General features: G+C 41.8%; 1 protein-coding gene across 1 annotated transcript in view; it reads left to right on the plus strand.

The window, feature by feature from the left end:
• The window catches only part of LOC146062955 (uncharacterized), a 50,438-nt gene that overhangs the window by 21,419 nt on the left and 13,501 nt on the right, over window positions 1-15,518 (plus strand). Inside the window, exons 11-20 of the mRNA XM_083174965.1 lie at window positions 701-754; window positions 1,653-1,697; window positions 3,514-3,567; window positions 6,014-6,067; window positions 7,326-7,379; window positions 8,168-8,239; window positions 8,856-8,891; window positions 9,096-9,140; window positions 9,447-9,479; window positions 9,567-9,713. Coding sequence (XP_083031091.1) covers window positions 701-754; window positions 1,653-1,697; window positions 3,514-3,567; window positions 6,014-6,067; window positions 7,326-7,379; window positions 8,168-8,239; window positions 8,856-8,891; window positions 9,096-9,140; window positions 9,447-9,479; window positions 9,567-9,713 — 594 coding nt within the window. The remainder of the gene's footprint in view (window positions 1-700; window positions 755-1,652; window positions 1,698-3,513; window positions 3,568-6,013; window positions 6,068-7,325; window positions 7,380-8,167; window positions 8,240-8,855; window positions 8,892-9,095; window positions 9,141-9,446; window positions 9,480-9,566; window positions 9,714-15,518) is intronic.

Raw genomic sequence — 15,518 nt, forward strand, 5'->3', positions numbered from 1 at the left:
GCTACTGAAAAATATCATAATTTACTATTTTTTATTCAATAACCAGTATAAGGGATTCGCCCCCCGATTGGACCTGTCCCTTCTATGCTGATCCCCCAACTCTGCTCTGGCTCCATTCTGACCCCCTCTGTCACTTTATCCTGCCTCAGCTCCCATACTTCTCCTTAGGCTGTCCTGTCTCCCTTCCAGTGGGAGCTTTGGGGCACATGTCCAATCTTTCACTGCACGTGCATTGCGAAGAACCAACAGTTGTAAACATTGCCCCATACGGATATTGCTGTGGCACTCTTTTATGGAGAGAAAATCTCACTCTCACTGAAATAGTGTAGTGTTAGGTATTGTAGGAATTTATTGATAACCTCCATAAATCTATACACTGTAGTGTCCTTTCCACTTAAAAGTAGCAGTGCCTTACAATAGCTTCTCCACATATGATTATATAAGCAGTATCCACACACATCATTTTTACATAGAATTAGGTTACCAGAATCTCTACACAGTTATCAGGATGCCCACACATGATTATGTCACCAGGAAACAAAACCAAAGAATCACCGCTACATACCAACTGTGGGCACTCATTGGAACTCATGATATAGGGTACTACCAGTGTCTTGGATTTGAATGAGCCCTTACGATTGTATGAATTGAAATTGATTTTACCCGATTTTTATTCGATATATAATGACTTATTTTTCAGGGGATTGTTGGTGACCCAGGTGAACCTGGAAATGTAGGAAACAAAGGAGAGCCAGTAAGTGAAAAACATGCTCTTATATATTTATGAAACTCTAACTCCAAACAAGTTATTCTTTTCAGGGAAATGATCTGCTATAAGAAGTGTATGCTACAGTACAGGCTTTAAGTCAACTTTTCCTGCTGTTTGACATGACTTTAGACAATGTTGTCTTGCCACTGGACCATGTTTCACATCCCCATTGTAATAGGGGAGATTTATTTTTTTATTTTTTACCCAGGACTAATAAGGAAAGGAATTACAATAAGGATAATATGGCACAAATACATTGGCAGTATATCCATGAGCCTATCATTTTATATCTGAACTACCACAACCCCCTCCTTTGTGGTCTTACTTGCAACCATCTTCCTCTACTTGAATCTATCTTTGACGATGCCTCAATCTGCCTCAGCCGCCCCTGTCTGCCAACTGTATCACAAACTCCCCATCCACTCTACAGATTATATTTCAAACTTCTTACTCTGAATAGAAAGTCCTAAATTTTTCCACTGCTTTCTATATCTCCAACATCATTTTATTTCACACAGCCTCCCACCTCACCTCCAGTCACTGCTTCGACATCCTTCATCTTCCAGGCTGCCTCTCTACTACAGAATTTATCTCAATACTCTACCAGATATTTTTCACCAAGCTTCACACCTACAAACAAGTCCTTAAGACTCACTTCTTCATAAGAACCTCACCAGCCCTTATACTCACTTCTCAGCTCCTCTGATCTCCCACCTACCCTCTCTGCCAGATCACCATCTCTTTGTGCTCCAACCTCATATATGGTAAGCGGTTATGGGAAGTGCCATCTCTCCTTGTTCCCTCCTCTTAGCTTATCCCTGACGGTGGCACAGGTGGAATTTAATTATTTCTTTAAAAAATAAAATTATTTTATCATTCACAGGGCATAACTGGGCCAAAGGGTTCGAGAGGGACACAAGGTCCACAGGTACAGTATATAATCCAAGAAAACTTGTTTAACAATATTACAGTTATGGCCAGGTACATCGTGGTTTACAACGCGCTTTTGAGGGTTTTGACTCGCGAGTTGCAGATTGCGTTATGTCCTGCGTTATGTACCACGCCATGTAATACATAGTTTAACCACTGGGTGACTAATGCTCCACGTTAAGACTTTACGCTACGGATTTTTGCTAAACAGCCACTTTTCACTATGGATCTTGTCCTTACTTTACGGACAGAGTGTTTGTATTTATTCGCAGAAGCAGCTACATACGGTCATTTATGTAATTGGTACAGAAGCCATGCTAACCTTTGCTATTGCTGGATGACTACTTAAAACATTATTTGAGGACTCCAGTATCATACTTTACACTACGGATTTTGTCCTTACTTTACGGACAGAGTTTTAGTATTTTATTCGCAGCCTCAGTGACGTACTAAAATACAAAAACTCTGTCCGTAAAGTAAGGACAAAATCCGTAGTGTAAAGTATGATACTGTAGGTCCTCAAATAATGTTTTAAGTAGTCATCCAGCAATAGCAAAGGTTAGCATGGCTTCTGTATCAATTACATAAATGACCGTACGTAGCTGCTTCTGCGAATAAATACAAACACTCTGTCCTTAAAGTAAGGACAAGATCCGTAGTGAAAAGTGGCTGTTTAGCAAAGGTTAGCAAATTTAATCCCGAAACACGGTCCTCAAAGCAAGGAATTTTACCTGAAAAGCTAAATCTATTTTGCGAAAAAAAACCGTTCTCTGTAGCGCAGTATGTATGGGTATTAACTATCGTGTAAATGGAGGCCTTCCATTGTGAATTTTTGTTTGTGGAAAAGTCCGAAAGAATTTGATAAGCACCAAATACTGTAACTACAGTACCTGTATTGGTTTTAAAAAAAAAAAAGTACGTTTAAAAAATGAAAATATATTGTAACCAACTGAGGATCGAACTCCTGATACTGACATAGTGAAGCTGTGCCTCTACCCGCTAAGCCACTGTTGCCTGTGATTATAGTACAAGCAGATGGTTAGCATGGCTTCTGCACCAATCACATACAGTTCATGACCATACAGTACGTCACTGCGGCTGCGAATAAAATACAAAAACTCTGTCCATAAAGTAAGGACAAAATCCGTAGTGTAAAGTACAGTATGATACTGTAGGTCCTCAAATAATGTTTTAAGTAGTCATCCAGCAATAGCAAAGGTTAGCATGGCTTCTGTACCAATTACATAAATGACCGTACGTAGCTGCTTCTGCAAATAAATACAAACACTCTGTCCATAAAGTAAGGACAAAATCCGTAGTGAAAAGTCGTGGCGGCCACTGTTTTGTAGAAGAGATTTTTACGCATGCGCTGTACTGTTTGGGAAAAGTGACATCTGGTGGTCAATGAGTGTAACTGCAGGTTACATTTACAAGATTACGTTACGTTATAACGCGATCTATAACGGGACTATAGCGCAAGGAGCAGGCGCGATCCATGCGCGATTTGCATAGCGCACTTTATGCGCAACGCAGCCACGATGTACTTGGGCATAACTGTAACTCTGATTGTCATATGAGATAGAAAACCAACTGGATTTAAGAATCTGTCTGTCTGTCTGTCTATCAGAGATGGGAATACTTTACTGGTATGGAGAGACCCCAAGTGGGCTGAAGGTTATTGCTGACAACTGGCTAATCAAAATCATTCTGCTGTACTATTATTAGGATAGTTGGGTATATAGTACATAGATTACTTAAAGTGGAAATTAGATTCAATATGTAAATGTATTGTATTTGTTCTGTTTGTTATCCAGGGAATTATTGGTGACCCTGGCTTGTTGGGGCGAGATGGTGATGATGGAATTGAAGTAAGTAATGTATACAAATTTGATACGCTGTTTTATAAATTCAAATAAGAAGTGACACTTAGTGCCAGTTCAGAGTCAGGAGTAATTTTCAATACCAGCCCAGTCTGTGGCAGGTTATGCATTTGGGAGGGAAAGGGTACAGACATTTCTTTTTAAAAATGAATCTACAGTACTTAGTTGCTCCACGCCTGGCAGCTCTCACAGGCATCTGAGCTGTAGGCTTTGAGTAGTGTCTGAGCTGCTGACTGGCTTTTAACAACTGCCGTATTCTAGAAGCAGCTGTATTATATTAATCTGACTGTCAACATTTTGATGCTGTCAACATTTGCTGTCAATCTTATAATTTATTTAAATGTCAGTATCACTTTTCCATGTAAAACCTGGAAATTTTGACTGTGTTTACATTTCAAACTGCCTATATTGTATAGCGAATGTCTACATTATGTCATTGTGTAAATTACATACCTGTCAACATTTTGGGGGGAATTCAAATGTTTGTTTTTGGGAGTCGATCGCCATGCTGGGGGCAAGCATAGCACCAAGGTAAGCTGCTGGGCTGCCCCTAGCCGCTGTCTGTGAGGTAAAAGGAAGCAGCATCCATTCACCTCCCCGGCTCTGCTGCTCTCTGCACAACCTCCATACTGATCGCAGGATGCTGCGGTCGGGAGGTTGGGCTCCCCCACTGTTGTAAACAGGAGCCGGGTCTGATGACCCAGTATACCCGTTTACACTGCCCCACCATCGGGAGGGTGTCGGACGGGGTCCTGACAGTCGGGATCCTGACAGTCATTTACCCGACGTAGGGATCCGACTTTTAAAACACAGACAGACGGGTTCCCGACGGCCACCGGCTATTCTCCCTCGTGGGGGTCCACGACCCCCATAGAGGGAGAATAGAATAGGTGGTGAGCATAGTGAGCCACCGTGCCCGCAAGGGGCTTTGTTGCGCTCGCCATGCTGTCTGAGTCGGGCCAGTCGGGATCCCGATGTCGGGCTAATGATTGTCGGGATCCCAACAGTCAGAACCCTATACCACACCCCACCGGGATTCCGCCCTGGTTAGGACTTGTGTAGGATTCGCTGGGAAATGGGACCTTTTTTTTCCAGCTACCCCTTTTACACCGACACTGACACCGGGTACACGAGGCACAAACCCACCCTTCAACTGACAGCCTTTTCTGCTCTTGGAACCTTTCAGCGCTACTCTCTGCTGCACAGTGCTGCTGCCATGTGCCGGCTCTCTCCACTCTGCAGCCACCATACTTACCGCTGACAGCGCAGCTAGCAATTTTTGTAGCAAAAAAAGAGCGCTAGATGAATTTTGAATATGTAAAAATGTGCTTTTTTAGATAAATATAGAAATAAGTACTGAGTGGTACCTGTAAAATATATCAATGGTTCAAATAAATATTTACATCCTTTTGGGGAATAAATGATTTTTGGGTACTTATGTATTATCTGGGCTCCCATGTTAAATGAACCCCATTTTTTCATACCCCTACTATCCAACTACGCATGGAGTTGATTTTATACAGTATGGCGAGCGCAGCGAGCCACTGTGCCCGAAGTGTGGCAAGCGCAGTGAGCCCCGCGAGGGGACACAGTCTCATAAGAAAAACGGGAGCCCAGATATTACTAATATGTGAAGTTGTTGTTGAAGCAGCGCAGATACCACATACCATCCAACATGACCCATTCCATTAGGTACAAAATCCTCTGTTCCTGGACTTCCATTCCAGTTGCAGTTACAGAGGTTGGACTCCAGCACGGTCCACAATTCAAAGAGGGGGGGTCACATCAACTGCCAATGTGTCCAGACAGTGATGTTTGGAGTGGCATTAGGTGTGGCTCTCCTATTTGAATATTGGACTGTGCTGCAGCCTCACATCAGCAACTGCCACTGGTAAGGAAGTCCAGGAACAGAGCATTTTACAAACACATTTTGTACCTAATGGAATGGGCCATGTTGGAGGGTATGATACCAGCTTAGCCACTTTGCTGTGACAGCTGCTGCTCTGAAATCTTCATCTTCTCCGAAACCAGAATTAGGTGGAAGTTTGACGGCAGCCGCCGGAGAGAGTCTAGAGCGGGCATGTATGGCAGCGTGCCGGGGTTTTCTTTTAATGTCCTGGGTGACCGATGCATTTCATGCGGCCAGCGCACTAGTGTGTGCTTTTAGGGACGAAAACTTTATTGGTAAAAACTCAGGTAATAAGCATTACCCCGCTACTCACTATCATTTCAGCAGAGCTCTTTCTCTGCCACTGCATCCTGTCAGCGCTGCATGATCTCACTATTTCTTTAAAAAAACACACATCTTGATTGTTGTAACAGATTTTTACCCCATCCAATTAAACTATAAATATGGAAACAGTAGAATACTATTGAGCATGGCATAAAAAGAAAACAATTAAACACATACTTCATTTTATTTACTTTATAACAGGCTCTTCAAGGTATTCAAGGTGGAGAAGGACGTCATGGAGTTCTGGGGCAGAAGGTAATTTTTGTTGCTCATGAAATATATAATTGTATTTGTTTGCTTTCATGCCAATGGCACAGTATGCAAATTAAAAAGAAAATGACAGATTCTCCAAATATTTGTAGCATTAAAATGTGAGATTACTCTTTGAGCTGAAGAATGCTGTTTGTAATATACAGTATCTGCGTATTGAGCTGTGGTGGCTGCACAAAGCCCTGACAAAGAGCCATAGCTCAATATGTGTTCACATATGACAGATGTAAGGAGAACCAGCAAGGTAGAGTAGAATAGATGTAACAGGCAGTGGGACAGATTCTCTAAGCTTCAAAACTGATGAAATGGAGAGTGATATATCACCAGCCAATCAGCTTCTGTCAACATTTTTCAAACACAGTCTGTGACAGGGCAGGTAGGAGCTGATTGGCTGGCTGTTTATGACTCTACATTTTATCACTTTTGAAACTTAGAGAATCTGGCCCAGTGTGAGAAACAATGAGCAGAGCCAGTGGTTTTGGACCCTCTCACTCTTTAAGATCTATATGCCCCAAAATCCCAGGGTGGTATAAAAAAGTCCCTTTAAACATTTTTTAATGTAGTATAATATATGTGCCTGTAAAAAAAATCATTATACATTGCAAGTGAATGAACAAAACGACATATAATCACCATGGAGTAGTTTGAATAATTGAAGAAGCATGGCTTTTGTGGAAAACTGGTCCATTAATGAAACAAAGTCGAGTCTCCATTATCCGGACTTCTGAAAACCAGAATATTCTGAAAACCAGAATATTTCAGGGAAGCTGAAATATCATGACGTGACCCAATGTCATGATGTCACCAGCGTCAGCAGCTAATGGATGCAAGCAAGGGAGTGGCTTTGTAGCCATTGCCCCACTGGGAACAATTGCTGCACCGTACCAGACTCCCCTGTTGACCTTGCTGGACCATTGCAGACACCGGTAATCCCAACTTGACCTCACTGGAACCCCACTAAACCCAGCATGAACTGCAATGGACACCGCCCACTATCCAGCAAAATCTGATATACACGGAATACTCTGGTCCCCGACATTCCATATAAGGGAGACAGGGACTATCTATAGAAAATAAAACATGTTATTTAAGCAGCCAAGATAAACATAGTAAATAATGTTCTTAAGCTAAACAATATTTTTAAGTGAAATGTAGCAGTAATTTAATGTTTAATGTCTGTGTACTGTCAGAAATGTTATCATTATTTGAAATGACACAACACCCTATTAACTTTTTACTAAAGGGAGAAAAAGGATATATGGGACAGCAAGGTCCTGAGGGTCCACGAGGAAGATATGTGAGTAAAATTCCAAACAGTATATTGTGTGTGTAAAAGCAGCAATTTATTTTATTTTTATAGAACTATGTATTTGCCTGTGCTATATTATAGACGAAATACTGAAGGTATTCTGTGGAATTGAGGCAAAATGGCAGGTAACCTAGTCAGTTAAAGGACATCTGCTTTTCATCAAGTATTGGGCAGGATGAGGTCAGGGGGAAGGAGCTGAAGCCCAGTTTGTAGGCAGGACATAAAGTTTGCGACAGTAGTACTGTAGGATATATTTGCAATATTGAGTTCTAGTGCTCCTGATTCCGTGCAGCCTGTGTACCTTTACTTGGTGTCCCACTAAAAGGGAAGAAGTTGTGAGAATGGTGGTGTAGGAACCACAGGCGTTTTCACAAGTAGAAAAATGTATTCAAAAGATTAAACAGATACAAATATATAAGACATGTAAAAAGGGATAATCGAACAAATAAGGGATATGGCAATCCCCCTAGATAAACAATATCCATGTCGAGGCATGAGGGAGCAGTATATCTCTTACCCAGTCTGGAAAATGGAGCCTGAGGTGGAAAAATTTCTCAGGAGTTGCATGCATCCTGCTAGTCTCCAAGTGCTGAGACTGGGAAAGTTCCTGGTCCATACATGGGTTGTGCCATGGAAAAGGTTTTGTATGCAGAAGTGAAAGGTTTTTATCTAATATATACTATAGATTTTCTTTATATCATATGCTGATAAGTTTACAGTATTCAGAGACGCCATTGTAAAGTGTCATGTGCTTTGTTTCCTTGCTGCTCAAACAGGGACTCCCAGGTCCAAAAGGAGAAGCTGGAATTCCTGGAAGACCTGGATTTATTGGTCCACCTGGAGCTGCGGTGAGTTGGGTTTTATTTAAGTTCACACAGTAATATGTGTTTTTGTGGTGTCGTGTTCCCAGTGTTACATAAAAGTAGCAGCTATTTACATTACATATCTTAACTTCTATTTATCGCTATGAGCAAAATTTTCAAAGCCATGTAACAAAATATTTGTATCATTCTAAACATTTGGTCACAAAACTGCTCAGCTAGATGGGGCGGTGCGGGGGTTCATTCAAGAGCCCCGATACGTTATTGTAACTATGCCCCTTTATGTAATGCCAACATTACTGGTATTATACAGAGGGAGGAGTGGCTAGGAGGCTTGGATGATGGATTCTTGGTGAATCGCATCATCTTAGCCACATCCATGGTGTATAATGCTGCTAATCGCCCGCCCGTCTGCCCACTTTTCTTGCAAAGTGGGTGGCCGGGTTCAGGGGGAGCAGGGATATCGGAACACTTGCCTACACTTTTGAGAGGCTTGGAGGGTCAGATGATTTTTGGGAGCCTCCTGGTTGGATTGGAAAGTGGAGGCAAGAAGTAAATACGCATGCAAATGTTATCACAAATACAAACTGAGCACATCTAATTATTTTCAAGATTGTACAATAACTATTTTTATTATTCACAGGGTCATGTAGGACTTCCCGGTGCACCTGGACTAAAGGTACCACATCTACTAGCCGTTGTATGCATTTGTATAATGCACAGTGTATCAAATACCACATTATGGTGTACAATCCTGTTCTGCTGGAAACCGTGTTATTTGATTTTACTGGTAGAAGGATTTAACTTTAATCTTGTACTTCTGTACACAGACAAGAAAACCCTACTTAAACAATGAACTTAAATATTATTATTTTGTGAATAGGGCAATCTTGGAATTCAAGGAGTCAAGGGTCTAGAAGGACCAAAGGTATGCTTTTAGTTATTTAAAAAAGTGTTTATAATAACTAAACAACATTATTTCTTCGATGTGTGTGTTTTGGGGACAGTATGTGATTAACCAATAGGCTGATTAGGCTGCAGACTAGGGTGTAAGATGGGCGGGGCGGGGGTGGGGGGTGGGAGAGTGTACTGTGAAGGGGTAAAGTTCTTAAGGTGACTGCCAGATGGCTGTGCCAACGTAACTTACTGATGGAACCATCCAGTTGTATAACCATTGTTACATGCACATGCAACCTGAACACCCACAATAATGTAATAAAACTTTATTTTTAAGGGAGGAAAGGGAGTAAAAGGACCAAAAGGGAAAGTAAGTATGAGTGACCTAACACAGTAGCGTTTTATGTACATATATGTGTGTTCTTTGTTGCTCTACTAACATATAGGAATAATGTAGGTTGGTGAAACTGGTCCAGTAGGCGCAGAAGGACTTGCTGGAAGAAGAGGACCTCCAGGAGAGGTTGGTGCTCGTGGTCGACAAGGAGAGCAAGGCCCTTTGGGTGATCCTGGAATCTCCGGAGAAAGTGGGCCTATGGGATCCATGGTAAGAATTTGCTAGAGTTGTAAATGTTTAGGTGACAGTGACAGAAACTTATAGAGAGAGCATTGGTTATTCCAAAATAGCTCAGTCTCTCTGGATGTTCCATTTACACAGGACCAAAGCTTAGGAAATGGCTACAGAAGTAATGTAATATGATTAATAATGGGACTGGTTCTGAGACACTCAGCTCTAGTTGTGCTGATTATCATTATCATTATCCATTCATCTAATGTGGGAGTTTGTGTGAGTGCAGGTGAAGCCATCATTTGATTTCGGTTTTGCTACAACTTATTTATTTACAGTTTCTTATATAGCGCCGCATATTCCGTTTACAATGTGTAGGTTGATAGTCAAAAGGTCGGCCACCAAAACATTGACATGTACAAGGTCGACACTGAAGAAAGGTAGAAAAAAGCCAAACATTGACAGAAAAATGGTTGAAATGTGAAAAGGTCGACATTATTTTTCACGTTTGTTTTGGTGTCCATGTCGACATCTGAGCATGTGTTGACCCCCAATTAGTGTATTGCGTCCCCTTGCATGGCTTGCTTATAACGCCAAGCTTTGGCCAGGTGCCTAGCACTGCTACTGCTGCGCTCAGCACACTTTAATATCTCCAATCGGTATTAGCGAAATGTGGCATCAGCGCTCAAATTCAATATATTTTGTTATAAAGAGGCTGCTGAGTTGAGAGTGGTCTAGGCTCTTATAGAAATAAATGAACAAAGGTTGATCCCAATCCGGACTCACAAATCCTGCGCAATTTAATCAAGATTCAATAGGACAGCTGCTAGTGGAAAGTACACAAACCCCCTTTCGCCTCTTCCCAGTGGCGACAAATAGTGACAGAAAGGGTAGGTACCAGGAGTACCAGGTGGGGGTCGACACTTAATACCAGCGCTACTGATAAGACAAATGCACTTCCCTCAGATTAGGGTAACGCTCCTCTTCTCCAACAAGTAAATAGCCTGGGTTTAAATTCAAACGCTTCCCGTTCCTTACTGCATACGTCCAATCCCATACATAGAATCCACTCTCCCTCATGAGAAGAAACAGAAATATATATGGTGCAGCACAGACTAATTTATTGGGACAAAAAAAGTGTACATAAAATATGTAAAAACATCCAGGAGATATAAAAAGGGTGGAATTTACCGCAGGGGGTGGAGAACCTGATCGAACTGGTTCTCAAATGGGCATGGATGCGGCGATCTGAACCCGGGTCGGTCACAGCATACAGTTCCACATGCAGGTAAAAAAGTCCCCTTCTTGAATATCCCCAGGTCCTTATGGCACAGCTACTCCAACGCGTTTCGGACACTACCAGTGTCCTTTTTCAAGGAGTGTAGCTGTGTAAATGAAGACAGTCTTTATAAAGGGTAATCAATTGGTAAAAGCCGTCTGAATCAGCGTGAACTTCCGATTTCGGAAGCTCACTTCCGGCTGGGTGACACGCATGAACACGGCGTGCACTTCCTGGATCGGAGGTTGATTTCCTGCTGGCTGACACGCACGGACATTGCGTGTGTCTCGCTATGATGTCCCTCCAGCGCCGCTTCCGGTTGGCATATGCGGCGCGGTGTGCTGGTGTTTGAAGACCGGCTACTCCCATTTCATTAGGTTTAGATTCCCATCAGCCGGGGGATTTCAGTATTTCACCTCTTCAAAGCCGGGGACAATAATGACAAGTATACAGCCAAATAGGTACTCCGATTAGATGTTTAAAACGGCCGGAAATAGCCTTCACTATAAATATATAAAAATATGTGTAAGACATATTTAAGGTGCAATGGTCATAAAAACACACAAAAACACACAGTAGGCTGATAAAATCCGGAACATGATTAAAAAATGTGAAGGAAAAACATCTTAAAAAAACAGAGTATATGTCTATAAAAAAAGAAATAAATTCATAAAAACCATTTAACCTCAAAATCCGAATTGAGGCCACTGGGTTTAAGAGTATCGAATTTATAAATGCATCTCATTTCCTCCCTTGCTAAACAGGTGCCCAGGTTTTTATTTCTCGGGCCCGTGTGTGCAGTTTTGATACCAAAAAACCTGACAATAGCTGATGCAGATGATTTGTGAACATTTTTGAAATGCTGTGACAGGGAGTGCGACTCCAAGCCCTTCTTAATATTGTTTAAATGCTCACTAAGTCTTACTTTAAAAGGACGTGATGTCCGACCAATATAAAATTTGTGACACGTGCATTCGATCCCATACACTATATTGCTAGTGTTACATGTCATAAAGTCACTGAGTACATGTCTAACACCATTGATGGACAATTCAGAGATTTTACTTGCTCCATTGCTGTTAACTTCCCTACATGCCCTACATAAACCACACCTGTGGAACCCTTTGGTAAGGATCCTTCCAGGGCGTTTCGGTATAGGGAGGGCACTGCTCACTATTTTGGTTTTGATGTTTGGTGCCCGGCGATATATAAAGCTTGGTTGGCTTGGTAGATGTTCGCCCAAAATGGGGTCGCGTTTCAAGATCTTCCAGTTTTTTCTGAAGGAGGATTCTATGCTCTTATATTGGGCATTATAGCCTGTGATAAATGACATCTTAAAATCTTTCTTGGGTTCTACTTCCAGTGTTTTTGTGGCAAGAAGATCATCCCTTTCTACTTCTTCTACTTCATTTACCAAAGAGGCAATTCTATCCGAGTTGTAGCCACTGGAGATGAATTTTTTCGCCATTGCTCCAGCCTGTTCCTTGTATGTATCAATGTTGGTACAGTTGCGTCGTACCCGTTTCAGCTGCCCCCCAGGGATAGCATTCAGCCAATTCTGGTGATGGCAACTTGTGCGGTGGATATACGAATGGGTGTCCGTGGGCTTGGAAAATGTCTTAGTCTCCCACTGGTTCACGCCTTTACTTATGGTGATATCAAGAAAATCTACCGTTGACTGGCTTTTATTAAAAGTTAGCTCGATGTTACAGTCATTGGTGTTTAAAAACATACAAAAGTTATTAAGAGCTTCCTCCTCTCCCCTCCAAAAGAATAAAATATCATCAATGTAACGTACCCACGACACCAGGCTCGCCCCGACATCAGGCCAACATACAACATGGGACTGCTCCCACTTGCCCATGAAGATGTTGGCATAACTCGGGGCGAACCTGGTGCCCATGGCCGTTCCGACTTTCTGAATATAAAATCCCGATTCGAAAGTAAAATAATTGTTAATTAAAATAAACTCCACAGCTTGATTGATAGAAAAGTCAGAAAATTTTTGAGGGATCTTAGAGAGTCAAGAGAAACAGAGGAACCCCTGGAATCACCGTCCCCCATAGTATCCCCTAAAAAGACCTATAGAAATAGAAAAAGAACATTCACCAGAGACCAACAAACTAATAGGGACGTAAGGGATAGATACCATCAAAGTCCACAGAGAGATTCCAGATATGGGGACTCCCAATTTAATCATAGGACCAAATACAATGGCCCCACCAATGATAATTGGAGAAATCAGACGTTTAATAGACCCGGAGGTAATGACAGGGACCGAAGAAATCCCAATTTTGATAGACCTAACCATACAGAAAGGCCAGCTAGAGAAGGGTCCAGAGTAAAGCGCCCTTATGACTCACCCAGGCCCAGCTATCGAGAAAACCCCAGAGGGAGGGAAGCCTCAAGAAACCAACTACTGTCACCAATACCAACCCAGAATAGATATTTCCCTTTGAGGAGAGACTTAAACAGGGTTCATTTTTTAGGAGAAGAGAGAGGACAAACAAGAGTAAATCACTAGCCATCCTTATTGGACCTACCAAGCGGGGGAAAAGGGCAGGGATTCATAACCGTAAAAAGAGCAATATTAAAAAAATCCACAAAAAACGTCTAAAAAAACATAGGCCTAGAAAGAAAATACCTAATAAGACCACTCCAGAAATAGGACTCACTAAAATATTCAATCTTAGTTCCTATAATCTAAATCCCTTTGAATTATCAGTCCTTAACAAGGGACTTAAGTATGCACCCACGGCGAATATTAATAAATTTGACACTTTCGTGGATATTCACAAATTCATACGAAAGCTGTGCATCAAGAAGTTCTTTATCCAAAAAGAACCTGAAGAGGTTTCTAATGAAGAACTAGAAGCAAATAAATTTCGACCAAAATCAGTGTTCTACCCCACCCACATCAAGGGCAATTACATTGAGACGTTTGCCCAATTGGTCCAAACTGACATCAAAAAAATTAATCCCCGGGGTGTGAATTACAATTTAACCCTCAATGAGAGGAATGCCCTCAAGTCCCTACGTGAAAATAAGGAGATCGTCGTTAAACCGGCAGACAAAGGGGGGGGAATTGTAATCATGAATAGAGAATGGTATACAAGCGAGGTTCTCAAGCAGATAAGTGATACGGAGACTTATCAAAAAATCCGCACAGACCCCACCGATCGCATATTTAAGGATCTGACCACTCTACTAGTTGAATACAGACAAAAAGGAATTTTGAAGGAATCAGAGGTCAAATTTCTTCTAAATGATGAACCTACGGTACCAGTGATATATCTTCTACCGAAGATTCACAAAAGTATGACTCACCCTCCGGGTAGACCTATAGTTTCCGGAACAAACTCGATCACAGCGAACTTATCCGAATTTATTGACTTTTATCTACAGCCATTGGTCCTCACGAATAAGTCGCATCTCAGGGACACAAAAGACCTCTTAAATGTCCTGAAGAATATTCCCTGTGAAGATGATATATGGATAGTGACTGCCGATGTTAAGTCACTTTATACGATCATTGATCATCAGATCGGGATCCAGGCAGTACGTCAATATCTTAGCACGAGCACTTTAGAATTAGATCTTCAGGAATTTTTATTGAAAGCTGTGGAGTTTATTTTAATTAACAATTATTTTACTTTCGAATCGGGATTTTATATTCAGAAAGTCGGAACGGCCATGGGCACCAGGTTCGCCCCGAGTTATGCCAACATCTTCATGGGCAAGTGGGAGCAGTCCCATGTTGTATGTTGGCCTGATGTCGGGGCGAGCCTGGTGTCGTGGGTACGTTACATTGATGATATTTTATTCTTTTGGAGGGGAGAGGAGGAAGCTCTTAATAACTTTTGTATGTTTTTAAACACCAATGACTGTAACATCGAGCTAACTTTTAATAAAAGCCAGTCAACGGTAGATTTTCTTGATATCACCATAAGTAAAGGCGTGAACCAGTGGGAGACTAAGACATTTTCCAAGCCCACGGACACCCATTCGTATATCCACCGCACAAGTTGCCATCACCAGAATTGGCTGAATGCTATCCCTGGGGGGCAGCTGAAACGGGTACGACGCAACTGTACCAACATTGATACATACAAGGAACAGGCTGGAGCAATGGCGAAAAAATTCATCTCCAGTGGCTACAACTCGGATAGAATTGCCTCTTTGGTAAATGAAGTAGAAGAAGTAGAAAGGGATGATCTTCTTGCCACAAAAACACTGGAAGTAGAACCCAAGAAAGATTTTAAGATGTCATTTATCACAGGCTATAATGCCCAATATAAGAGCATAGAATCCTCCTTCAGAAAAAACTGGAAGATCTTGAAACGCGACCCCATTTTGGGCGAACATCTACCAAGCCAACCAAGCTTTATATATCGCCGGGCACCAAACATCAAAACCAAAATAGTGAGCAGTGCCCTCCCTATACCGAAACGCCCTGGAAGGATCCTTACCAAAGGGTTCCACAGGTGTGGTTTATGTAGGGCATGTAGGGAAGTTAACAGCAATGGAGCAAGTAAAATCTCTGAATTGTCCATCAATGGTGTTAG

Source organism: Crinia signifera, chromosome 3 (assembly GCF_055691185.1).
Source record: "Crinia signifera chromosome 3, ASM5569118v1, whole genome shotgun sequence".
Classification (NCBI taxonomy): domain Eukaryota; kingdom Metazoa; phylum Chordata; class Amphibia; order Anura; family Myobatrachidae; genus Crinia; species Crinia signifera.